Below are 25000 nucleotides of genomic sequence, written 5' to 3'. Positions count from 1 at the left end.
TAAACTGTCCTTCAGTCAGGTGTATAAACTCTACAAGGCCCTGCAGCAGTACTGTCGCCATGGGCAACGACGCCAACATGACCTTGCTAACGTGGACATGGAGCTGAATGCTAATGAGGACACGCCCACTGACATCACAGAAAAAAACGAGACAGACACGCATGCTCTGCACCAATCAGAGCTTTGGTGTGTGTGTGTATTTGTGTTTGTGTACCTGTGTGTGTGTATTTGTGTATGCATACCTGTGTGTGAACAAAATTTAATTTTGGGTAGGGAATATTGTAAAATACAGCAAACATCAACTGTGTGTGTGTGTGTGTGTGTGTGTGTGTGTGTGTGTAGGTGTGCTGAGAGTCGTGGTCCTTTCTCTCAGAAACAGGCAGAGTATTTTCTTGCACGACAGGTTGGTCATCAACCCACACACACACCCACACACACACACACACGCACACACATCTGTGTTTGTGATTAATGTAGTTAACAGGTGTGTGTGTGTGTGTGTGTCAAGGCGTATATGTTGAAAAATGATGAGAACAAAGCCTTGAGTCCAGCTGAACTGCAGGATGAACTGAACAACATCCTGAAGTTTAACCCTGACTTCGCTGAAGCGGTGAGTAAAGTTCTTTGTTCATCAGAGGATTCTCTCTCTCTCTCTCTCTCTCTCTCTCTCTCACACTCTCACACACACACACATATATACACACGGACAGACACACACACACACGGACACACAGATACACACACACACACACACTCACACATACTGCTGGGCTTCACACAAATTGTCTGTCTTTATTGTTAGCTGTGTGTTAGTGTTAGCTGTGTGTTAGTGTTAGTTGTGTGTTAGTGTTAGCTGTGTTAGTGTTAGCTGTGTGTTAGTGTTAGCTGTGTTAGTGTTAGCTGTGTTAGTGTTAGCTGTGTTAGTGTTAGCTGTGTTAGTGTTAGCTGTGTTAGTGTTAGCTGTGTTAGTGTTAGCTGTTAGCTGTGCTTTACTGTAAGACAAACCAGAAGGTAAATCTCTAACAATGTGAATCATTAGTCTGTTCTCATGGCAACCACATGAACGTGAGTGTGTTGTGTGATGTCTTTGTCATGTAGATTTAAACACCACCTTCATGTCTCTCTCTCAGCACTATGTGAGTTATCTGAACAGTGTACGTGTTCAGGATGTGTTCACCTCCACTCACACTCTGCTGCACTACTTTGATCGTCTTGTCCTGTCTGGTGCCGAGGGGAAGAGTAACGGAGACGAGGGATTCGGACGCAGCCTTCGTTACGCCGTCCTCAACTTGGCAACCCTGCACTGTCGCTTCAACCATTAGTGAGCAGCACACACACATATACACACACACACACACACACACACACACACACACACACACACACACACACACACACACATATACACACACACACATATACACACACACACACACATATACACACGTACATACACATGTGTAGAATTACTCCATTATTCTTTAGTTCTTTAGAATAATTGTGTGTGTGTGTGTGTGTGTGTGTGTGTGTGTGTGTGTGTGTGTGTGTGTGTGTGTTAAAGTCAGCAGGCAGATCTTGCTCTTCAGGAGGCCATCAGAATTGCTCAGGAAGCAAATGACCATGTCTGCCTACAGCACTGTCTGGTACAGACACACACACACACACACACACACACACGCATACTATTGTTTCCTGCCTTTAATTGTCTGTCTCTCTGTAGAGTTGGCTGTACACATTGGAGCAGATGAGGGGATGTGACAGTGCAGTTCTGACTGAAGACTCTGTTAAAATGGCTGCTTATTTCTGTTTAACCGTGAGATTATTATTATTATTATTATTATTATTATTATTATTATTACTACTACTAGACCACAATATGACATGGACAACAACAACACAGGGCAGGATGCTGATTATTGTGTGTGTGTGTGTGTGTGTGTGTGTGTAGTATTTAGCGTGTCTGGGTGTGCAGTCTCTGGTCCAGCGGGGGGCGCTGCAAGGTTTCTCGGCCCCTCAGCTGCTTGATGCTCAGCGTCAGACCGCAGTGCTGCTGTGGAAACACAGTCTGAACGAGCTGATTGAGATTAGTCTGGCTCAGAGCGCCTCCCTGTGGAGCATGTATGGCAAGAGGTGAGAGACAGACAGGACAAAATGCAGTGAGACAGCTCAGAGCATAATGAGACAGGACAGCAGACAGAGCTCAGTGAGACGGGACGGGACAGAGCTCAGTGAGACGGTACGGGACAGAGCTCAGTGAGACGGTACGGGACAGAGCTCAGTGAGACGGTACGGGACAGAGCTCAGTGAGACGGGACGGGACAGAGCTCAGTGAGACGGTACGGGACAGAGCTCAGTGAGACGGGACGGGACAGAGCTCAGTGAGACGGGACAGAGCTCAGTGAGACGGGACGGGACAGAGCTCAGTGAGACGGGACGGGACAGAGCAGCATGAGATGAGACAGAGCTCAGTGAGACGGGACAGAGCAGAGTGAGACATGGTCAAAGACTCTCCTTCATTGTGCTGTGTGTAATATTTGGTTTGACTATTTCAGCTGTTTCCTAAAACTCGTGTGTGTGTGTGTGTGTGTGTGTGTGTGTGTGTGTCTCAGTTTGATGTCTGTACAGCAGTCTCAGCTCCTGTTGAACATGAACAGTTTAGAGCCGGTGAATTTTGGCGTTCAGCAGAACAACACTGAGCCCTTCACCATCGCACTGTGTCACCTGGCACAACTCCATGCTGATCAGGTTCACCTCTGACCACAGCAGTACACACAGCTAAACCCTTACACACTTTGTTATGTTCTAACTTTACATAGTGTGTGACGTGTTTTTCCGTGTGCAGGGTCTGTACGCTGCGGCCAACGACATCATCAAACACCTGAAGCGGCAGTTTCCTCCTCACACTCAGCATGCTAAGGTGACGCCTTATCACTCAGACCTGATGTCTGAACGTTAGCATCTCTCTAGCTAGTCAACGTTCTGCGTGCTGAAGCTAACAATATTTGACTAAGTTTGACTAAGTTACAATGCTAACTAGCTAGCTGACTAACACAGTCGCTTGGAGCTAGCTACATAACTAGGCTAAGTGACCGAGGCAGTTCTGATTGGTCAGAGTGTTACAGGGGTGGGGTCTCGTTGTTACAGTGCGATGGGGAAATTAAGCCTCTCTCTGCCCCCACAGTCTCACTGTCCCCACCTCTCATTTGCATAAACTCTTACAGCCCCGCCCACTTGGCTTCCTCAGAAGGAGTTGACATGTTCTGTGTGTTTGTAGAACTGGATGCTGTGTGACCTGAACATTCAGTTTGAGAAAGCAATGAATGATGGGAAATATCACATGGCTGAGCCTCATGCCACCGCAATCGCTGCCCTGAACTGCACCGAGGGGCTCTACAGGTAACGGATCTCGTGTCAGACCACCTCAGACATCAACAGGAAGTGATGTCACACAAGTCACATGATTGAAACATGATTGATCATCAAGGCACACTGTGCTAACATGAACACAATATTCACACTATTGCTACGTGTGTGTGTGTGTGTGTGTGTGTGTGTGTGTGGACAGGAAAGCTCAACTGTTAAAGGCTTTAAATCGGACATCAGAAGCTTCCAAAGTCCTGCAGCGTCTACAGCAGCTGTGTGAGAAAAACAAGAACACAGAGATGATCATCAGGTGTGTGTGTATGTGTGTGCACTATATAATGTGTATATGTTTATGTAATGTAAGTGTGTGTGTGTGTGTAATATAAATATAATGTGTGTTTTACAGGGTCATGTTAGCCACAGCAGAGCTGCACTGGGACTCCTGTGGATATTCGGCTGCTCTCCCACTCCTGCTAAAGGCTTTAGCACTCACACGCCAACACAACCTGCAGAGACTTGAGTGTAAAACTGTACTGCACCTCGCCTACACACAGGTACATACACAAAACACACTGTGTATTTATTACAAATCTGTAATAAAGAGATTCATGTGGTGGTGTTTTAATAATGCTGAATTCTCTCTGTGTGTGTGTGTGTGTGTGTGTGTGTGTGTGTGTGTGTGTGTGTAGCTTATGATGGGGATCCCGGAGCAGGCTCTTCTGCTGGTGTGTAGTGTGTTGGAGTGTGTGTTAGCCCACGGTGCCCTGATGGATAAAGCTAAAGCTCTGCTGCTGATGGCACGGTGTCAGGTGGCCCTGAGTGCATCTGCTTCATGGGAACACCGACTGACTGGTGTGTGTGTGTGTGTGTGTGTGTGTATGTGTATGTGTGTTTCCTTTTGCTTTTATTAATTGAACTGACTCATGTTTAAATGACAACTTTAAGAATTTAAAATGGCACTTTATTAATTGTGTGTGTGTGTGTGTGTGTGTGTGTCTAGCTGTAGAGTCAGCACTACACACTCTGGATGAGGCTGGGTTTTATTTCTCTCAGCTGGACTGTAAGCAGCGTCTGCGTGATGTTTATTACCTGCAGTCTCTGCTACACCACACGCTGGGAAACTCGGCCGAACGCAACAAGTGTTCACTAATGTTCCGCATGCTGAACCAGGAGCTACTGCATGCCCCAGCCACGCCCACCCACCACCTCTAATACACACCCCTGCCCAGATCACGCCCACTCATCACCTCTAATACACACCCCTGCCCAGACCACACCCACTCATCACCTCTAATACACACCCCTGCCCAGACCACACCCACTCATCACCTCTAATACACACCCCTGCCCAGACCACACCCACTCATCACCTCTAATACACACCCCTGCCCAAACCACACCCACTCATCACCTCTAATACACACCCCTGCCCAGACCACACCCACTCACCACCTCTAATACACACCCCTGCCCAGACCACACCCACTCATCACCTCTAATACACACCCCTGCCCAAACCACACCCACTCATCACCTCTAATACACACCCCTGCCCAAACCACACCCACTCATCACCTCTAATACACACCCCTGCCCAGACCACACCCACTCATCACCTCTAATACACACCCCTGCCCAGACCACACCCACTCATCACCTCTAATACACACCCCTGCCCAGACCACACCCACTCACCACCTCTAATACACACCCCTGCCCAGACCACACCCACTCATCACCTCTAATACATACCCCTACCCAGACCACACCCACTCATCACCTCTAATACACACCCCTGCCCAGACCACACCCACTCATCACCTGTAATACACACCCCTGCCCAAACCACACCCACTCATCACCTCTAATACACACCCCTGCCCTGACCACGCCCACTCACCACCTCTGATACACACCCCTGTGCAGGTCACACCCACTCACCGGGTCTAATACACACCCCTGTCCAGACCACACCCACTTACCAGAAGTCTGTCATGATAAATGCATTGTTTAATTTGTGTGAATACCTGCACATGGCGCCCCCCTGAGGCAGATGTGTTGTACATGTCTTGACGTTCACTGTGGACAGTAAAGAAAGAATTTCATTGTACAAAGAAACTTGTTTTCCTCACAGTGCCTGTGACAATAAACGTTAATCTAATCTACATCAGAACATTTTACTACAAAACGAGATTTTTATCCCATTTTTATCTCTCATGTATTTATGAGAAGCCATTTTATCCCAGAAAGAAAATACTAGTGATGACAAAATAAGAAATAATATAGTGTTTAAAAATTACAGTGAAAATTTAACATTTCAACTAAAATGTTAGAAAAAGTAAAATATTATGTAGTTAAGTCAATTTTATGGAATGTAACATATATAAATATAACAAATGCAAATAAAGATTATTGTAAAGCTAAATACAGGGAAAGTTAGAAACATCACAGTAAGTGTGTAAATAAAGTGTTATATAAAATAGTGAACTAAATCAGGGCTTGAGAATAAAGATGCTGTATTGTGTCTCCACGTGGCTGTAAACCCTAAAGTCTGTTCTTTTATGTGGTGTAATGTGAGTCCTGGTGTCCACCTCCTCCATCTTCATCTCCACCTCCTCCACACATCTCCACCTCCTCCATCTTCATCAGTCCTCAACATGGAGGCTCTGGGAGGTTATCCATCTAAAGCTTCCAGCTCCAGACCTCGGCTCATGTCCCTCATCATCACTGTGACTCTCTGCATCTCCTCGCTTTATCTCCTGCATGCAAAAATCTCCAGGAACCGCAAACACGCGAGTTTTTACTCTTTCCACGTGACAGACACGAAGGGGAGAAGCGTGTCACTGGACAAATATCGGGGAAAAGTAAGTTTCACATACCAACGGTTTTATTGTAGTTTATTTCGCTATATTTCATCTTAGTACTCGAGGTTTTTTTTCCGCTTTTAATTGTGATTAAAAGCGTTTACACACCACACACACACACACACACACACACACACACACACACACACTCCTGCAGCACTCAATACAGCCACGAAGTCAACTTCTCTACATGAGTCTATGTGAATCACTTTACTGATCCGATTCAGTCAACACAACAAGCAGCATGCAGATATTTACTGTAGTACTGGATATTAACTTTAATACTGGATATTAACTTTAATTCTGGATATTCGATAAAAAACTACCTTTTTTTGGCCTAATGTTAAAATAGCAACAGAAAGTCGACATTGCGGCTAATTGTTTAGCAGTTCTCACAAATCAATTTATCCGAATCATTCTGTTGAGTCATTTAAAAAGACTCGTTTATAATTGTGTCATTCTTCTCACACACCGATTGCAAAAAGCCAAGTGTTTCATTTAAACTTTACTTCGTGAATCTTAGTCGAAATAGTGTTTTTTTTTATTTGTTATATCGCCATTTGTTTGTCACCAATCCTGTATAACAGCAGGAGAGGAGACGTGTATTAGCATGTAGCAAGCCGCCTCCTGTGGTAACTCGTATTCTGCTCTCTGATAGGTTATTAATAAGCACGTGTGACCTGTTAGCCAATGAGATAGAAGCAGACGTGATTTGTCTGAATACGGGTGGGAAACGTAATGAATTCATCGTTTGATGTATTATAAAGTATTAAAATGACAAAACATAAATGTTGAGAAATTAAAAATTGATGACACTAAAAGGGTTAAAACGTCTCTGTTTTAATAAATATGTGAATATATAAAATGTGTTGTTACTCACATCTGTGTTTATTAATGTTGTTGTTATAATGTAATAATAATATATAATAATAACACACACTGTACACAACAGTTCATTATAATTCATCATTTAAAGATAAAACTTCACATCCCCAAAAAATTCAGTCCTTAAATTGCAAATCATTTCAATTTTTATTTATTAAAATGAACAAAAACATATATTTTATCCGTATGTGCTTTAGCTTTTAATGTTATATGTTATAAGTCACTTCCTGTTTTCACTTCCACTACAGCAGGTTTATGTCTCTCGGAATGTCTCGGACTAAACAGTGTTTATTATTGAGAAAGTGTAAGCTTGTCCTGAAGATGGTAAGCTTTACCTCCTGCCGTTATAATCCACTGACACTGGAGACTCCTTCCATTAAAGTCACATGATTACACAGGTTTTTAATCTTCCACTATTGCTATAGAAATGAGTCAGAGTGCATTAATATAAACCTGAGTAGTTCTAGATAATTATTTAACACCTGACCACCAGTCAGAGTGCAGGACTCAGTGTTTATCTGGGTGCTGTGGTTTCAGGTGTCTCTGGTTGTAAATGTGGCGAGTCACAGCGAACAGACTGAGCAGAATTACAGAGAGCTGCAGGAGCTGCACCGGGCTCTCGGCTCGACTCACTTCACCGTGTTGGCTTTCCCGTGTGCGCAGTACGGAGACACAGAACCGGGGACGGGTCGAGATGCGGAGGCCTTTGCGAGATCCAACTACGCCGTCACTTTCCCCTTCTTCAACATGATAAAAATCATGGGGTCAGAGGTGGAGCCGGCCTTTAGGTTCCTCACAGGTATCTACCACAAAAACACACTCACAGACACAACCTGAAGAAGCTGAAATACACTGACAGCCTGTGGGCATGATTAGTGCTTCATTTGTACAGATTATGTTTCAGTGCTCCTTAATACGTGTTTAGTAGTTTGAGTTCAGGTTCATTTAGGAATGTAACAATGGCAACAATTATAAATAATGACTTTTTCCTGTATTTGAATGTTGTTATTGTGAATGAAGGAACATAAGCAAAAGAATTTATTCATTGGCTGTTGAAATCATTGTTTAAATGAAATGTGACCAGGATGCAGTGATTAACCCTGAGGTGTCGTTAACTGTCGTCTGTGAAGAAAGTGTACATTTCTGCGTATTTTTTTAAGGTGACGCACGATGTTGCGTCCTCGGTGTGTCCTTTAATCCAATCTACTTTAATGCTTTAATGTTGTGTTGCTTGTGATATTTCCACACTGTGACTGATGCACAGATTCAGTTCAACAAATACCAAAGTGGAACTTCTGGAAGTTTCTGGTGAGCGCTGAGGGTCAGGTTCTGCGGGTGTGGAAGCCGGAGGAACCGATGGAAGAAATCAGGAAGGAAGCGACTGCTCTGGTGCGAGAAATTATACTGAAAAAGAGACATGAGCTCTGAGAGTGATTCTGTATGTGAGGTGGAAAAATTCAGAGAGAAACGACGCCTCAGTGTGGAGCTGGAAGAGAACGGACAACTCTACGTGTGGTTTAGGAGTGTGTGTGTGTGTGTGTGTGTGTGTGTGTGTGTGTGTGTGTGTGTGTGTGTGTGTGTGTGTGTGTGTGTGTGTTTAAAAGGTGAATTTGTGATGAGTAAAGTGTGAAATCTCAGGACATTGGCAGTGACCGATCACAAATCGTTGTAAATGTAACATAATTAATGCAATTTCTGTTTGTTTGTGTTTCATCCCAACTTTTAATGAACGCACAAACAATCTGATAAAAGATTTCTTTTTATTAATAAAAAAATGCATTAAAAATATTAGAATGTGTCAATGTAATAACATATTTATGAAATAGATATTAAAGGTCCAACAAAGTTTACATGAGAGAAATTGCTCAAACAGCCGAACTCACTGATCTAAAAATTGTGAATAAAGTGTGTGTTTTTGTGTTTATTACTGTGTTTATTGTGTTTCCCCGTGTTAAATTAGCAGCACACACACTTATGGAGAGTTTCTTAAAATGGAACTCTGAGATGATGTAATAATACTAATAATAATAATTTCTAGTCACCTACAGATTCAAACATTAGTCAGTAACATCTTGTGGTCACTGCAGATATCTGCTGCTTCTCTCTTTAAAACATTTATTAGCTCAGATTTAAAGGAAAGTGACAGGACACAGGACTAACAGTGAGTCGTGTTTGTTTGGCTCTATGGCAGTGTTTCTAAAACTATTCAGAAATTCTTCATCATTTCACGTCGTAACTCTGTTCCTCCTGGAGAACCTGCTCCTGTCTCTCACACCCACCAGGATCACAGGGTCATGACAGAAGCTCTGTGGAACCCTCTACAGACCCATCCCACATAGCACAGTGTCAGAAGAGCTCAGCTCCCAGGGGTGGAGCTACCAGAGAGACCAGTTCAGTAAAAGTGTGAGTGCACCAACATCTTGCTCAGTTAATATAAAAACCAAACACTATCTACATTGAATTAGAAAAAAAGAGGAACTAAATATCCATTTCACCAGCTGAAAAAAAGCTCATCACAAGTTCAGGCAGAAACTCCTTCACTACTAGTCATAAGGAAAATATCACATGATCACAGTTCAACATCTGCCCTTGCTGTGACCTTCAGCCTGTCTGGATCGATTCCACAGTGGAATCAGTTCTTCTGCTGCTCGTGATGATCTCAGTGGAATGAACAAAAGGACAACCTGAAGGAAATCTTGTCTCCACCACCTCATGGTAGATGTATAACCCAATGAAAGCATTTAAAATTTGAGTGTTTATAATCTTATAATGAAGAGCAAGTGTTTCATTTTAATAAAACCTAAGCAGATGTTTCTCAACGTGAGTGCTCACTACAGGACCTCAAATTAACTACAGCTACTTACAGCAGGATGAAGCTTTCCATCTGTGTTCAGACCACAGTGTTAATCTGAAGGTCCATGCTTTTCTCCACTGTGCGGAAGATGGGGTAGACCTCATCTCCAGGTGCCAGCTTCATGTTTTTGAAGGTGTAGATTTTCTCTTTGGTCACGGCGTTGTAAAACGTCACCCACTTTTCGTCCACGTCCACACACACGCCTAACACTTGGGGCACAGAGCTCATGGGAAGTCGCACCACGGGATCTTCCAGGGCCGAGAAGGAGAGCCAGAAGTGGAAGATGCACCAGTAACCCTGAAGGGGAGCGAAGGTGAAACGACTATTCCTCTGTGCCGAACTCTTCGTCACGCCGATCGTGAACTCTTTATTCACCTCCACCTGCAAGATGTGATCAGATATTATAGTGTTATAGCATGCAAACCTGATCGTAGGCTGCAGCACGATTTATGTTTGACAATATGTTTTACTCTAAATAACCATTTTACAGCCTGGAAAAGACTAAGGAGCAACACTGCTTTTCAAACTCCTCTCAAGGTAATGCAGCTAATGCACGCAACTTGCCCTACAAGCAAGGTGGGGTTCCTGGGGTTCTGGGGTCATTTTCTATATTACACGCTCCTGGGTGACGTTTTGCATGGATCAGTGTTTTTCAGCCTCCTCTGAGAAGATCACAGCTTGACTCATTACTGTTTTGTTTCCACAAAAGTATTCAGTTTTGTATTGTGTGACTCAACACCACATACCAAACACCTCCAGAATAATGCTCACTCTTTATGTATTTTATGTCATTGTGTTTCACCCCAAACACTAAATGCCATGTCTCAGCTAAAACACAGATAAAAACCTCTGCCTGTGAGAGTTTTATCACAGAGGAAACGTACACAATTTACTGCATATGATAAACAAAGGGATAACTGCACAATCTGTGTGCAGTTATACAGTGGTGATCAGTGATTGGACGTCAGGTACAGTGGTGATCAGTGATTGGACGTCAGGTACAGTGGTGATCAGTGATTGGACGTCAGGTACAGTGGTGATCAGTGATTGGTCTTCAGGTACAGTGGTGATCAGTCATTGGACGTCAGGTACAGTGGTGATCAGTGATCGGTTGTCAGGTACAGTGGTGATCAGTGATTGGACGTCAGGTACAGTGGTGAGCAGTGATCGGTCGTCAGGTACAGTGGTGATCAGTGATTGGACGTCAGGTACAGTGGTGAGCAGTGATCGGTCGTCAGGTACAGTGGTGATCAGTGATTGGACGTCAGGTACAGTGGTGATCAGTGATTGGACGTCAGGTACAGTGGTGATCAGTGATTGGACGTCAAGTACAGTGGTGATCAGTGATCTGGACGTCAGGTACAGTGGTGATTGGTCATCAGGTACAGTGGTCATCAGTGATTGGTCGTCAGGTACAGTGGTGAGCAGTGATTGGTCGTCAGGTACAGTGGTCATCAGTGATTGGTCGTCAGGTACAGTGGTGATCAGTGATTGGTCATCAGGTACAGTGGTGATCAGTGATTGGACGTCAGGTACAGTGGTGATCAGTGATTGGACGTCAGGTACAGTGGTGATCAGTGATTGGACGTCAGGTACAGTGGTGATCAGTGATTGGACGTCAAGTACAGTGGTGATCAGTGATCTGGACGTCAGGTACAGTGGTGATCAGTGATTGGACATCAGGTACAGTGGTGATCAGTGATTGGACGGCAGGTACAGTGGTGATCAGTGATAGGGAACTGTTGTAATTGACTGCAGGTATGTACACGTACCTGCCAGTAATGTCGTCCTGAGCTGAAGCCGTTTTTAGCGAGAACACACTCCCACCTGTCGAACCTTTGAGGCCCAGGCTTGACTTTATTTTTTTGGCCCATTCTCACTTGTTTACCGTTGGGGGAGAGGATGAGTGAGCGGTGAGCCGTCTCAGGATCCAAAACTACGTTGGCTGAGAGGAGAGAAAGTCCTTCTTTACTCATGTATAGTAATTTTCTCTCTGTATGTAAACAGTATGTGATCATTTCCCTCTCACCTGCTGTGGGGATTTTTCCTTTACAGATATAAGCAGGAAGTCTCGGTGTGCTGCTGCTTTGTTCCAAGGAGTTTAGTTTCTCTCTCAGCGCTCGGTTCTCTTCACTCAGGTTCCTGATGTTTTGCTTCAGCTCAGCCAACTTATTATATACATTCAGATCTGCGGCCGCTTCCACGAGCTGGTGTTCTTCCAGCTCTTTGTATCTGTAGTGATCCCTCACATGTCTTTCGCAGAACGAACGAAGGCAAATCAAACACGACTTCCAGGCTTTATTTTTCTTTTCTGTGCAAAAGTCACAGGCCACATCATCCAGTCCGGCGGACTGAGGAGGCTCTTCGCTGAGGTCCTCTGCCCTACAGATGGATAAGCGGCTGAAGTCTGTTGAGTGAGAGATCCCTGAGTCTCTGTTCACCAAGAAAGCATAAAAGTAGAGAAAGAGTGATGAATTACATTGGGTTAAACCCACCTGACCCACTGCAACATAAACTAGTATTAAGTACGAGGCTGGAAAGTGTAGTGGGAATTTAGCAGGTTAATAAACAGTATGTAAACATGACATGAATCTACACCTCAGCGTGGTCACGCTAACTCGGCTTCATCACACCACAGTGTCAATCGGTATTTTATTGTTTCACTAAATGATTTTGTTTGATTTACCTGCTAACAGAAGAGCTCTCACTCGGTTGGGACTGGGCGCCCGGAGACTCCGGCCTGAGGAACATTCTGTGGAAGAAACCGTTAAGTCATGAAAGAGAATAAAGAGGTCACTCGCTAAACACCAGCAAAGATCCACAATGCACTTTATTTGTTACCGTTTCTATAGTAACAGCTAATTCACAGGGAACGGAACAGTATGCGATCTACTGATGAACAGATTTTAACTGTTGCTATGGTGAAACAAAGTGAAGTTTGTGTATGATGCGGTGAAGGAGCCTCCAGTATCAGCTCTTTGTAACAGTCAGAGGTGAAGCTGGAAATTCTGTAGGGACAAAACTGTTTAGAGGAATATTAATGCTAAACATTACAAGCTATTATTGATTGCACCTTGTTGTAGATGCTAAGCCTGTGTCCATTAGAAGGACACCGTCAGGATCCAGCCTGGACTTTAGGCCATGTGCTTTTGTTTATGTTCTGTGTCTCGTGTCTGCCTCGCCCTTGTTTATTCCTCCCGCCTCTGCACACCGGTTCCTCATGTGTTAATTGTCGTGTGTATTTAGCCGTGCCGCGTTTGTCATGTAGCCTGTCGTGTTGTGTCGTGTCCTTGTCCCTGTTTTGTGATTTTTAGGTAATAAATCAGTTTATTGGGTCTGTTTTTATCCGCACATCACCGACAGAAACACAAATAATCAGGAGCTCCACCTGTTCTCTTGACTACTGAACTGGAAATGCTGAGATGTTTTGGTTGGTATTTTGAAAGTTTAAGTTTAATTTAAGTTTAGTTTAAGATTAGTTTCTTTTTTCCTGGTTAGTTCCTTATCAGTCAGTGTGAAAAAGTGTTGGCACCCTTCCTGATTTTTTATTTTTGCATGTTTGTCTTAGATCATCAAACAAATTTAAATATTAGAGATATTAAAGATGACACAATTAAACACGACATGCAGTTTTTAAATGAAGGTTTTTATTATTCAGGAAAAAACAAAATCCAAACCCACATGTCCCTGTGTGAAAAAGTATTTGCCCCTAAACCTAATAACTGGTCGGTCCGCCCCTTAGCAGCAAGAACTGCAATCGAGTGTTAGTGATAATGTACAGTGAGTCTGTTACAGCTGAGGCTGGGGGGGGGGGGGGGGGGGATTTTGGTCCAATCATCTTTACAGAATTGTTGTTATTCAGCCACATTGGAAGGTTTTCAAGAATGAACCACCTTTTTAAGGTCCTGCCACAGCATCTCAGTAGGATTCAGGTCAGGACTTTGACTCAGCCGCTCCAAAGTCTTTATCACGCAGCGCCATGTGGGATTGGATTTTGTTTTCTCTTAATGATAAAAACCTTCATTTAAAAACTGCATGTTGTGTTTACTCGTGTTATCTGTATATATACACACACTATGTAGATAAAAAGTATAAGTTAAAGAGGAATAAGTCACTTAGGGACACTAAGAGTAATTCTATCATAGATTATCTCACCACCACACACGTTTGCGATCTGTTCAGTTTTACCTGATGTCATCATCCAGTATTTCAGGCACTGAACATAAAGAACTAATGCTCTTAGAGGACAAGGTGGACCTCACAGACCCGGACCTGTAGAACGGCAAGCTGTAGGGCAAAAACAAATGAAAGTTATCTAGAGCTCCAGTTTCTAAGCATTTAATTCTACATTAAAAAGACTTTCCAACATTTCACCATGTCCTGTAAGTTATTAAACATGCTCAGTACAGACATGAATAAATGATGTAACGTACATCAGACTGTAAATACTCTGTATAGAAGATTTACCTTTCTAAATCATTATATTTAACATCTGCATCCGTGACACATGGACTGGCCCCGGTGTTACTTCTGCTTGTTGCTTCATGCTGATTTCTGGACATTGTGGTGCTTTAGGGGGTAAAAAGTGTGCACATTAAACTGGAACCAGATTTCTATCAGAAGTCACGATAAGATGAATGGAGCCTGTGTGTAATTACAGATGTTCTCAAGCTTACACACAAACACTGCATCAATTACACACACTAAATCTACTACACACACTACATCTATTACACACACTACATCTACTACACACACTACATCTATTACACACACTACATCAATTACACATGTTCTCAAGCTTACACACAAACACTACATCTATTACACACACTACATCAATTACACACACTACATCTATTACACACACTGCATCAATTACACACACTACATCTATTACACACACTACATCAATTACACACACTACATCTATTACACACACTGCATCAATTACACACACTACATCTATTACACACACTACATCTACTACACACTCTAAATCTACTACACACACTACATCTATTACACACACTACATCTATTACACACACTACATCTATTACACACACTACATCAATTACACACACTACATCTATTACACACACTACATCTATTACACACACTACATCTACTACACACTCTAAATCTACTACACACACTACATCTATTACACACACTACATCTATTACACACACTACATCTATTACACACACTACATCAATTACACACACTACATCTATTACACACACTACATCTATTACACACACTACATCTACTACACACTCTAAATCTACTACACACACTACATCTATTACACACACTGCGTCTAGCACAAACACTACATCTATTACACACACACACACACACACTACATCTATTACACACACTGCATCAATTACACACACTACATCTATTACACACACAACTTGTACATGTGTAATGACAATAACATTGAATCTAATCTAATCTATAATTGTGCTGTAGACAGTAAAGAGGTGGTGTTTGTGTTTATGTCAGTAATATTTCGATCATTTACCTTCCCGACTCATTAGATCCTGTGAAGGTAGTAACTAGTTCTATAGAGCGTGAACTGCCTCTCCTTCTTCCAGGCTCATCTCTGGACATTGTGGTGCTGTAGGGGGTAAAAAGTGTGTAGGATGAATGAAGTCTGTGGGTAATTAAAGAGTCATATGATCTCAAAATGCATTTATCACACACAGACTGTGTCTATTACACACACACAGCGTCTGTTACACACACACACAGCATCTATTACACACACTCTGGGTCTATTACACACACACTGCATCTATTACACACACACACACTGCATCTATTACACACACACACTGCATCTATTACACACACACTGCGTCTATTACACACACTGCGTCTATTACACACACTACATCTATTACACACACACACACTGCGTCTATTACACACACTGCATCTATTACACACACACACTGCATCTATTACACACACACACACTGCGTCTATTACACACACTGCATCTATTACACACACACTGCATCTATTACACACACACTACATCTATTACACACACTGCATCTATTACACACACACTGCATCTATTACACACACACTACATCTATTACACACACACACTACATCTATTACACACACTGCGTCTATTACACACAGTACATCTATTACACACACACACTACATCTATTACACACATACACTACATCTATTACACACAGTACATCTATTACACACACACTGCATCTATTACACACACTGCGTCTATTACACACAGTACATCTATTACACACACACACACACTACATCTATTACACACATACACTACATCTATTACACACACTGCATCTATTACACACACACACTACATCTATTACACACAGTACATCTATTACACACACACTACATCTATTACACACACACTGCATCTATTACACACACACTGCATCTATTACACACACACACACTACATCTATTACACACACTGCGTCTATTACACACAGTACATCTATTACACACACACACTACATCTATTACACACATACACTACATCTATTACACACAGTACATCTATTACACACACACTGCATCTATTACACACACTGCGTCTATTACACACAGTACATCTATTACACACACACACACACTACATCTATTACACACATACACTACATCTATTACACACACTGCATCTATTACACACACACACTACATCTATTACACACAGTACATCTATTACACACACACTACATCTATTACACACACTGCGTCTATTACACACACACTGCATCTATTACACACACACACACTACATCTATTACACACACTGCGTCTATTACACACACACTGCATCTATTACACACACACTACATCTATTACACACACACACTACATCTATTACACACACACTGCATCTATTACACACACACACACTACATCTATTACACACACTGCGTCTATTACACACACACTGCATCTATTACACACACACTACATCTATTACACACAGTACATCTATTACACACACACACTACATCTATTACACACACTACATCTATTACACACACACACACTACATCTATTACACACACTACATCTATTACACACACACTGCATCTATTACACACACACACTACATCTATTACACACACACTGCATCTATTACACACACACTACATCTATTACACACACTGCGTCTATTACACACAGTACATCTATTACACACACACACACACACACACACACACACACACACACTGCATCTATTACACACACAACTTACATGTGTAATCTAATCTATAATTGTGCTGTAGACAGTAAAGAGGTGGTGTTTGTGTTTATGTCAGTAATATTTCGATCATTTACCTTCCCGACTCATTAGATCCTGTGAAGGTAGTAACTAGTTCTATAGAGCGTGAACTGCCTCTCCTTCTTCCAGGCTCATCTCTGGACATTGTGGTGCTGTAGGGGGTAAAAAGTGTGTAGGATGAATGAAGTCTGTGGGTAATTAAAGAGTCACATGATCTCAAAATGCATTTATCACACACAGACTGTGTCTATTACACACACACTGTGTCTATTACACACACACTGCATCTATTACACACACTCTGGGTCTGTTACACACACACTGCATCTATTACACACACTCTGGGTCTGTTACACACACAGCATCTATTACACACACTCTGGGTCTGTTACACACACACTGCATCTATTACACACAGTATGGGTCTGTTGCACACACAGCATCTATTACACACACTCTGGATCTATTACACACACACTGCGTCTGTTACACACACACACAACATCTATTACACACACACTGCATTTATGACACACAGACTGTGTCTGTTACACACACTGGGTCTATTACACACACTGCATCTGTTACACACACACACACAGCGTCTATTACACACACAGCATCTATTACACACACTCTGAGTCTATTACACACACACTGCATCTATTACACACACTGCGTCTATTACACACACAGCCTCTATTACACACACTGCATCTGTTACACACACTGCATTTATTACATAACTATTATTCAGTATTTCTCTCTTCTCCTCAGCGCTTGTGTTTGATTTACCTGCCGGATTCCTCAGCATCAGAATAAAAGACAGAAGAGCTGTCACTGGTCTGGGACTGGGCGCTCGGAGACCCCGGGCTTAGGGGCATTCTGTAGAGACACAGTCGAGTCAGAAAAGACAATAAAGAGGCCACTCGCTAAACACCAACAAAACTCCACCGTGCACTTTATTAGTCTTGTCTTTTATTTATATTACAGTAAGACCTTATTGTTTCTATGGTAACGGTTCGTTCACATAAGTGAGTCTGATAGTAAACAAATTGTAACGCTGTTGCTATGGTGACATTTTCAGTAAAGCGGTCTCCAGTGGTAACATATATATATAAGATATACATGACTGTGTTATAAAGGGAATAAATGTCATTGTGCTACTTTAGAGGGTTATAAAAGTTTTACCTGTCGTCATTACTCAGGACCTGGAGTGTGACATGCTTTAGGACAGAATTAAATGAAGGTTTTCTGTCCTGTAACTAGTTATTATACACTCCCAGTACATACATAAATACATGCCGGACAGAATAACGACTGTAGATCGGACTGTAAATACTGTGAGATTATTAGATCCTGTGAACTGGGTCTCCTTGTTCCAGGCTGAGATCTACTGTAGACATCAGGGTGTGTTTAAGGGTAAAATGTGTGTATGTTCTACCAGGAACATTGTGTGTGTAGATGTGTGTGTGTGTGTTTGGTGTCTGTGTGTCTATGAGGTGGGTGTACAGCATGTGTGTTAGGTGTGTGTGGGTTGTGTGTGTTAGGTGTGTGAGTGTTTGTGAGTTGAGTGTGTGTGGTGTGTGTGGAGTGTGTGTGTTATTTGCATGTGGAATATGTGTTTGTAAGGTGTGTTTGTGTGGGGTGTGTTTGTTAGGTGTGTTTTGGGTGTGTGTTTGTAAGGCATGTGTGTAAGGTGTGTCTGTTTGTTAAGTGTGTTTGGGGTGTGTGTGTAACGTGTGTGTGTGTGTGTGCTTGTAAGGTGAGTGTGTGTGGTGTGTGTGGGGTATGTGTGTAAGGTGTGTGTGTTTGTAAGGTGAGTGTGTGTGGTGTGTGTGGGGTGTGTATGTTAGTTGCATGTGGAGTGTGTGTGATAGGTGTGTGTTAGGTGTGTGTGTTTGTAAGGTGTGTGTGTGTTTGTAATGTGTGTGTGTTAGGTGTGTGTTAGGTGTGTGTTTGTAAGGTGTGTGTTAGGTGTGTGTGTTTGTAAGGTGTGTGTGTGTTTGTAACGTGTGTGTGTGGTTTGTGTGTTTGTAAGGTGTGTGTGTTAGGTGTGTGTTTGTAAGGTGTGTGTTAGGTTTGTGTCTGTAAGGTTTGTGTTTGTAAGGTGTGTCTTAGGTGTGTGTTTGTAACGTGTGTGTGTGGTGTGTGTGTGTGTTTGTAAGGTGTGTGTTAGGTGTGTGTTTCTAAAGTGTGTGTTAGGTGTGTGTTTGTAAGGTGTGTGTTAGGTGTGCGTTTGTAAGGTGTGTGTGTTAGGTGTGTGTGTGGTGTGTGTTTGTAAGGCGTGTGTGTGTTTGTAACGTGTGTGTGTGGTGTGTGTTTGTAAGGTGTGTGTGTGTTTGTAAGGTGTGTGTTAGGTGTGTGTGTGGTGTGTGTTTGTAAGGTGTGTGTTAGGTGTGTGTTAGGTGTGTGTTTGTAAGGTGTGTGTTAGGTGTGTGTGTGGTGTGTGTTTGTAAGGTGTGTGTTAGGTGTGTGTTAGGTGTGTGTTTGTAAGGTGTGTGTTAGGTGTGTGTGTGGTGTGTGTTTGTAAGGTGTGTGTTAGGTGTGTGTTAGGTGTGTGTTTGTAAGGTGTGTGTTAGGTGTGTGTTAGGTGTGTGTTTGTAAGGTGTGTGTTAAGTGTGTGTTAGGTGTGTGTTGTGGGTTTGAGGTGAATGTCTTTGTAATACTACAAAATGACCTTCTTCACTTTTTATCTTAGTGAAATAAATGTAGACAGTAAAGAGGTGGTGTTTGTGTTTATGTCAGTAATATTTCGATCATTTACCTTCCCGACTCATTAGATCCTGTGAAGGTAGTAACTAGTTCTATAGAGCGTGAACTGCCTCTCCTTCTTCCAGGCTCATCTCTGGACATTGTGGTGCTGTAGGGGGTAAAAAGTGTGTATGTTAAACTGGGAACAGTATAATAACATATAAACCCCAGTTACTCTAAATTTTCCAGAGATGCCAATCAACCTACCATGCATGTCTTTGGACCGGGGGAGGAAACCGGAGTACCCGGAGGAAACCCCCGAGGCACGGGGAGAACATGCAAACTCCACACACACAAGGTGGAGGTGGGAATCGAACCCCCGACCCTGGAGGTGTGAGGCGAACGTGCTAACCACTAAGCACCTATTTTTATTCTGAACTTTTATATTATTGCAAATCAGTTTTGCAACAATGTCCTTAATTAAAAGCACTTTAAAAAAATAAAATGAAATCTGGCACCTCACGTCACCTCACGTCACCTCACGTCACCTCACGTCACCTCACGTCACCTCACGTCACCTCACGTCACCTCACGTCATTGTGTTCGTCACATTTAAATACAACACATTTAATAATACTTGAATAAAGTGGTGAGTTTAAACTGCAGACGTTTCGGTGGAGTGCGGTGTTTGTCATGGCGACAGGTCCTGACACAGGGAGAAGATACTGAGTACTGAATTTGAGAAATCCCATCACCAGTCTTTCAAATATGTTGGTGAAGGGCTACTGGTCATTGGTCTTTAAGACCAGTTCTCCTTTGGGTTTGAACTGAGTGCTGGAGCTTTCCAGGGGCACCACAGTCACGACCAGCAGTTTTCTGCTTAGTTAGTAGCTTGTGATGGTCTGAAGAACCTTCTAGTCTGAGGAGAACTCATCAGGAAGGTTTTATTCAGCTTATTGCTGTTTGGGTTTTTTGATTGTTTCATCAAATTTGTCTTCTGTGTTTCTGGAATGCTTCTTGACGTCTGAAAGCTTCTTTTTTCTGCACCATCATCTGAGTTCTGCACTGAACCATGGTCTGATGTTGCAAAGCAGGCAACGATTTCAGTGTAGTTTTCCTGACAGGAGCTGATGTAGTGATTGTGTTGTTCAGTAAACTCCATGCTGTGAGGACTTGATCTAAACACTTCCCAGTCCGAGGCTCTGAGGCATTGTTGTAGTTCTGTATATTCTGCGTCTCAATACATTTTGTCACCAATTTCAATGCATTCGGATATCAAGCATGATATCATTAATAAACTCCTGTTAGTAGAACACAAGTAAAGTCGCAGGGTGAGAGAAACATCACCTCCATAATGACAGAACATGTTTTTGATAAGACAGACCTGTCGTGCACCTGGTTTAACTAAAACAGAAGTTCACACCTCCTCCATCTTGGTTATTGTAAACATCAGGAGCTTGATCTGCTCTGTAGACTGGAAATCCTGGTAAATCCACTTCAGCAATGTCTCCGTGAAGAGTTTGTGGATCTCGTCTGTACAGTAACTGAACACAAGAATATTCCAGAGCAGAGATCACAGGACTCTTCCTAAATCTGACCAGAGCTGAACTTGAAGAGCCTCAAGGCTGCACTTCTGGTGGTGTGTTATGGTCCACCTGTAAATAATGTGCTGAATATCTCTCTCTCTCTCTCTCTCTCTCTCTCTCTCTCTCTCTCTCTCTCTCTCTCTCTCTCTCTCTCTCTCTGAGTTTCATTTCCTTGCTCTAAAAATACAGAAAATAATTTGAACTTCTAATTTGAACATTAAATCTATCTTTCTGTTAGAATATCTTTATATTCTGATCTTATGCCCTTACCTGTGACTCTTTAAAACAATGACAGCTGAACCCTCCGTCTCTCAGGCCTGTAGAAGTCAAGCAGGAAGAAAAGATAATGAGATACTGAGTAAAGTTTGTAACTCCAAAACCTCCATCTAAGATGTCACTTTTCTGGTGTGAATAATAACATTACATCAGTCTTACTGTGTTTTAGTAGCTCTCAGGTGAACAGGTGCGTTTGTTTGTTGGCTTTAGCTTTTGGTTGCGTGACAAGCGAACAACAGGAGGAGGTGGAGGTGGAGGTGGAGGTGGAGGAGGAGTTGTGTGTGTTTTACACTATTCCGATTTCACTGGAATGCAGCTCTTCAGGATTTAGTGTCTTGCTCCAGGGTTTAGATTTATTCAAAGTTTTTGAAACTGTTTAAACGTTATTAAATATTATTCTAAAGTTATTAGAACTAGCTAAACTAAACCTCTCATTTAAATATAGAATAAAGTGCATTTTACAACACAATAAACTTTCTCAGATGATTTCAATATTCAGTCATTTTATTACTCAATTGTTGTGTAACAGTCGTATAAATTATTGTTTAAATCACAATTTAATAACAAACACCAGTCAGACACAAAGACTCATTATACAAACGATAACAAGAACACAGTTAGCGACTTGCTTTAATAACACACAACGATTCTGCCGTGAACATTAACACACTGTGCTCGAGCTTGACAAGGGGCCGATGTGCAACTTCTGACATGACGCGATATTGTTTTCTGAAGTGTGCTACGTTTGTGCTACAGAGACACGACTGCTCGCTAGATATAAAACAAAAAGACTAGCATAACTAGCTAGCTAACTATCGTTATCTAGCAAGTTACATGTGTTAACTTTGTTCAGCAAACATTCAGCTAGTTTAGGTCTTGGGAACAACAAAGTAGTCTATAAACAAGTGACTTTTATTAATAAAGACATAACGTTAGGTGTTTGACTAACATTAGATTAGTGTGCTGAATGAACATGTGACACACGACGAACAAACTCCAAAGATCAGACACATGAGCATCATGAACACTGAAATCTAACACATTCTTTAGCTAAAAACAAGTATAACGACTGACCTAGCCCTTAAGTACTAAAAACATGGGCAATGTAAAGAAACAGCGATTGTGGAAACAAGACTCTATTATGTGAAACATCAACATTTACATCTGATGTGGGAATAAATATCATGTAGCACTGACCGCTAACTATTCTCATGCTATCTACACAAATCAACGTATATTTTCATCGGGACAAAAACAACGTAGCCGAAATAAGGCACCATATTCATAAACTGAATACAAGTGGATTGATAATATCGTGAGGTATCGACACTGACTATATGACGTGTGTAAAAAATGACATTAAAGCAGATTATCGGCACATGATTAGCATAGCAGGAAAGTCAGAACTGAGGTGATTTACAGCTCGAGTGTGTCACAGATTACACAAAGGTTTTTCATGAGCCCACAAAAGTGTTGATATATTTAGAGACAAGGCTGCAAGTTTAAAATGGACTCAGCTGAGGCTAAACAAGCTAATGCTATTAACATCCTTAGTGTAAATAAATGTTTATATAAATAAATAAATAAATAAATAAATAAATATCCCCCCCCCAAAAATCATATGTCCCTAGTGTCTGATTTACTTCACTGTCCAATTATCCTCAAGTCCTCCATGTCTGTGTTTACCTCAGTACTTTACCTCAATCACCTGCTTTACCTCAAACCCTGATGTCCCTTTAATCTGTCATTTACCTCAAATGTACACAAGAGTTAGAATGAAGAGTGAACGGCGTCAGTGCAGAAGCTCAGATCGACTCTGTCTGAGTGACGAGGTTTGGGGACGTTTATTTAAGTTAAGTTTATTTAAGTAAGCAGAATTATTTTTGCATCTTTAAATATCGTTGTGTTTTGATCCCTATGAGAGGACGAATTGAGTCTCAAGCTTCATGAGGACATAAGACTCAGCAGCAGATGACACTAACACAATACGACAAATCACAGACGCACACAATGTTGAGACAACATCACAGCAGTACACATATATACACACAGTAGAAAGACAACACACTACATCACAGTAATATTACAGATCTGCTGTCATTTACAGTCTGATTATTCCCAAACAACCCTGTGTGTGTGTGTGTGTGTGTGTGTGTGTGTGTGTGTGTGTGTGTGTGTGTGTGTGTGTGCATATTGGAAGAAAATATACCAGCTTTAGATACACACTAATACAATATCAGTGTTTCACATTGACATTAAATAAAATTAGCCTTCACAATAAATGGCTAAAAATGTGCAAAAAACCACTTTAAAGGGTTGAAATGGCTACAGGAAGTAGCAGAAACTGGAGCTCCAGTCACACTAGGCATGCTAGCCCTTCTTGTCTTAGCCAAGTGAGTGAAATCCTAATTGCTACCAGTATTACTCCTTATTTAAGCATTATCTTAAAGCAAGAAACAGGAAGTGGCAGATAGGATTTGTCAGTGAAGTGACTAGCTGCTAGCATGTTATGTTGTTATGTTGATGCGCACACGTTTCATTCAGTAAGCTATAATTAACATTGAGCTTTAATACCTTATACATTGATGCTAAAATTAGCCCTGGAGCTATTTGGGTTAATATGATGTATTATGTTAAACTGAGAAAGTAACACATTAGCATAAAGATGACATTTATAATAATCAACACAGGTATTAAGAGAGATAGTTAGCAGGATTCACTCTGTGTTAGCAAAGTCTTGACAAAAAGGAACACGTCGTAATATTATGTGATTTAGCATTATTCAGAGATACGTGTTGCTAAGTGATGACCAGACGTCCACGACTGAACGTTTTAGGAGAAAAGTCTTGACGTAGCAGTTTTGTCAGCGCTCATGTGACAGGTTTGTCGAGCTGCTTACATGGCTTTTGTTGGAAGATTAGAAACGAACAAAGTGGTGTTTGCGATGTTAGGGGCAACGTGTGGCAGGGGCAGTGTGTGCCAAATCTGACCACACACACACAAACACACACACACACACACATACACACACACAGTGCTCCACTATATCAGTGCTCCACCATAGCTAAACATTTGGGCTCCTTGTTCAGTAAGGATGTTAATCAGCTAATCATGCTAAGCTTTTCCATTACTTATTTTTCTGGAACTTTCATTAGTATTTA

The 25000-nt window shown here is 41.9% G+C and overlaps 4 protein-coding genes and 1 long non-coding RNA gene across 7 annotated transcripts in view; 2 read left to right on the top strand and 3 right to left on the bottom strand.

Moving 5' to 3' along the window:
- The window catches only part of anapc5 (anaphase promoting complex subunit 5), an 11480-nt gene extending 5952 nt beyond the window's left edge, over nt 1-5528 (top strand). For both annotated transcript variants that reach the window (XM_047822984.1, XM_047822985.1), the window contains 14 exons: nt 1-186; nt 343-403; nt 509-610; nt 1131-1321; nt 1562-1643; nt 1721-1813; nt 1949-2130; nt 2610-2745; nt 2843-2917; nt 3275-3396; nt 3566-3673; nt 3770-3917; nt 4053-4215; nt 4364-5528. The exon at nt 1-186 is cut by the window's left edge and continues 34 nt beyond it. In XM_047822984.1, coding sequence (XP_047678940.1) covers nt 1-186; nt 343-403; nt 509-610; nt 1131-1321; nt 1562-1643; nt 1721-1813; nt 1949-2130; nt 2610-2745; nt 2843-2917; nt 3275-3396; nt 3566-3673; nt 3770-3917; nt 4053-4215; nt 4364-4575 — 1861 coding nt within the window. In that variant the 3' untranslated portion in view covers nt 4576-5528. The remainder of the gene's footprint in view (nt 187-342; nt 404-508; nt 611-1130; nt 1322-1561; nt 1644-1720; nt 1814-1948; nt 2131-2609; nt 2746-2842; nt 2918-3274; nt 3397-3565; nt 3674-3769; nt 3918-4052; nt 4216-4363) is intronic.
- Nucleotides 5282-6093, bottom strand: LOC113638858. Its single transcript, XR_007144801.1, has 2 exons — nt 5955-6093; nt 5282-5442 (listed from the first exon to the last, which is right to left on the bottom strand). It is a non-coding gene; the product is annotated as an uncharacterized LOC113638858 (long non-coding RNA).
- On the top strand, nt 5937-8695 carry gpx8 (glutathione peroxidase 8 (putative)). Of its 2 annotated transcripts, none has more exons than XM_027140323.2 (3): nt 5937-6227; nt 7776-7911; nt 8377-8695. In XM_027140323.2, exons 1-3 carry the CDS (start codon nt 6021-6023, stop codon nt 8538-8540), a joined length of 507 nt encoding a protein of 168 aa, XP_026996124.1. In that variant the 5' UTR covers nt 5937-6020; the 3' UTR covers nt 8541-8695. The 2 variants fall into 2 exon arrangements, with proteins under 2 accessions (XP_026996124.1, XP_026996123.1); XM_027140322.2 differs by having other exon boundaries at nt 5940-6227; nt 7650-7911.
- Nucleotides 8696-8930: 235 nt separating this feature from the next.
- Nucleotides 8931-22217, bottom strand: LOC113638854. The gene is made up of 12 exons (XM_027140316.2): nt 21999-22217; nt 21834-21880; nt 20051-20146; nt 18079-18168; nt 17340-17435; nt 15502-15597; nt 14434-14535; nt 14155-14253; nt 12653-12718; nt 11996-12399; nt 11739-11911; nt 8931-10347 (listed from the first exon to the last, which is right to left on the bottom strand). Exons 3-12 carry the CDS (start codon nt 20137-20139, stop codon nt 10003-10005), a joined length of 1560 nt encoding a protein of 519 aa, XP_026996117.2. The 5' UTR covers nt 20140-20146; nt 21834-21880; nt 21999-22217; the 3' UTR covers nt 8931-10002.
- Nucleotides 22218-22322: 105 nt separating this feature from the next.
- The window catches only part of lrrc75ba (leucine rich repeat containing 75Ba), a 16162-nt gene continuing 13484 nt past the window's right edge, over nt 22323-25000 (bottom strand). The window contains exon 5 of the mRNA XM_027140337.2: nt 22323-25000. This exon is cut by the window's right edge and continues 640 nt beyond it. The gene's annotated coding sequence lies outside the window, so the exon portion shown is untranslated.

Source organism: Tachysurus fulvidraco, chromosome 14 (assembly GCF_022655615.1).
Source record: "Tachysurus fulvidraco isolate hzauxx_2018 chromosome 14, HZAU_PFXX_2.0, whole genome shotgun sequence".
Taxonomy (NCBI): domain Eukaryota; kingdom Metazoa; phylum Chordata; class Actinopteri; order Siluriformes; family Bagridae; genus Tachysurus; species Tachysurus fulvidraco.
The sequence above is the reverse complement of the archived record's forward strand: the minus strand, read 5'-3'. Positions and strand labels throughout refer to the sequence as shown.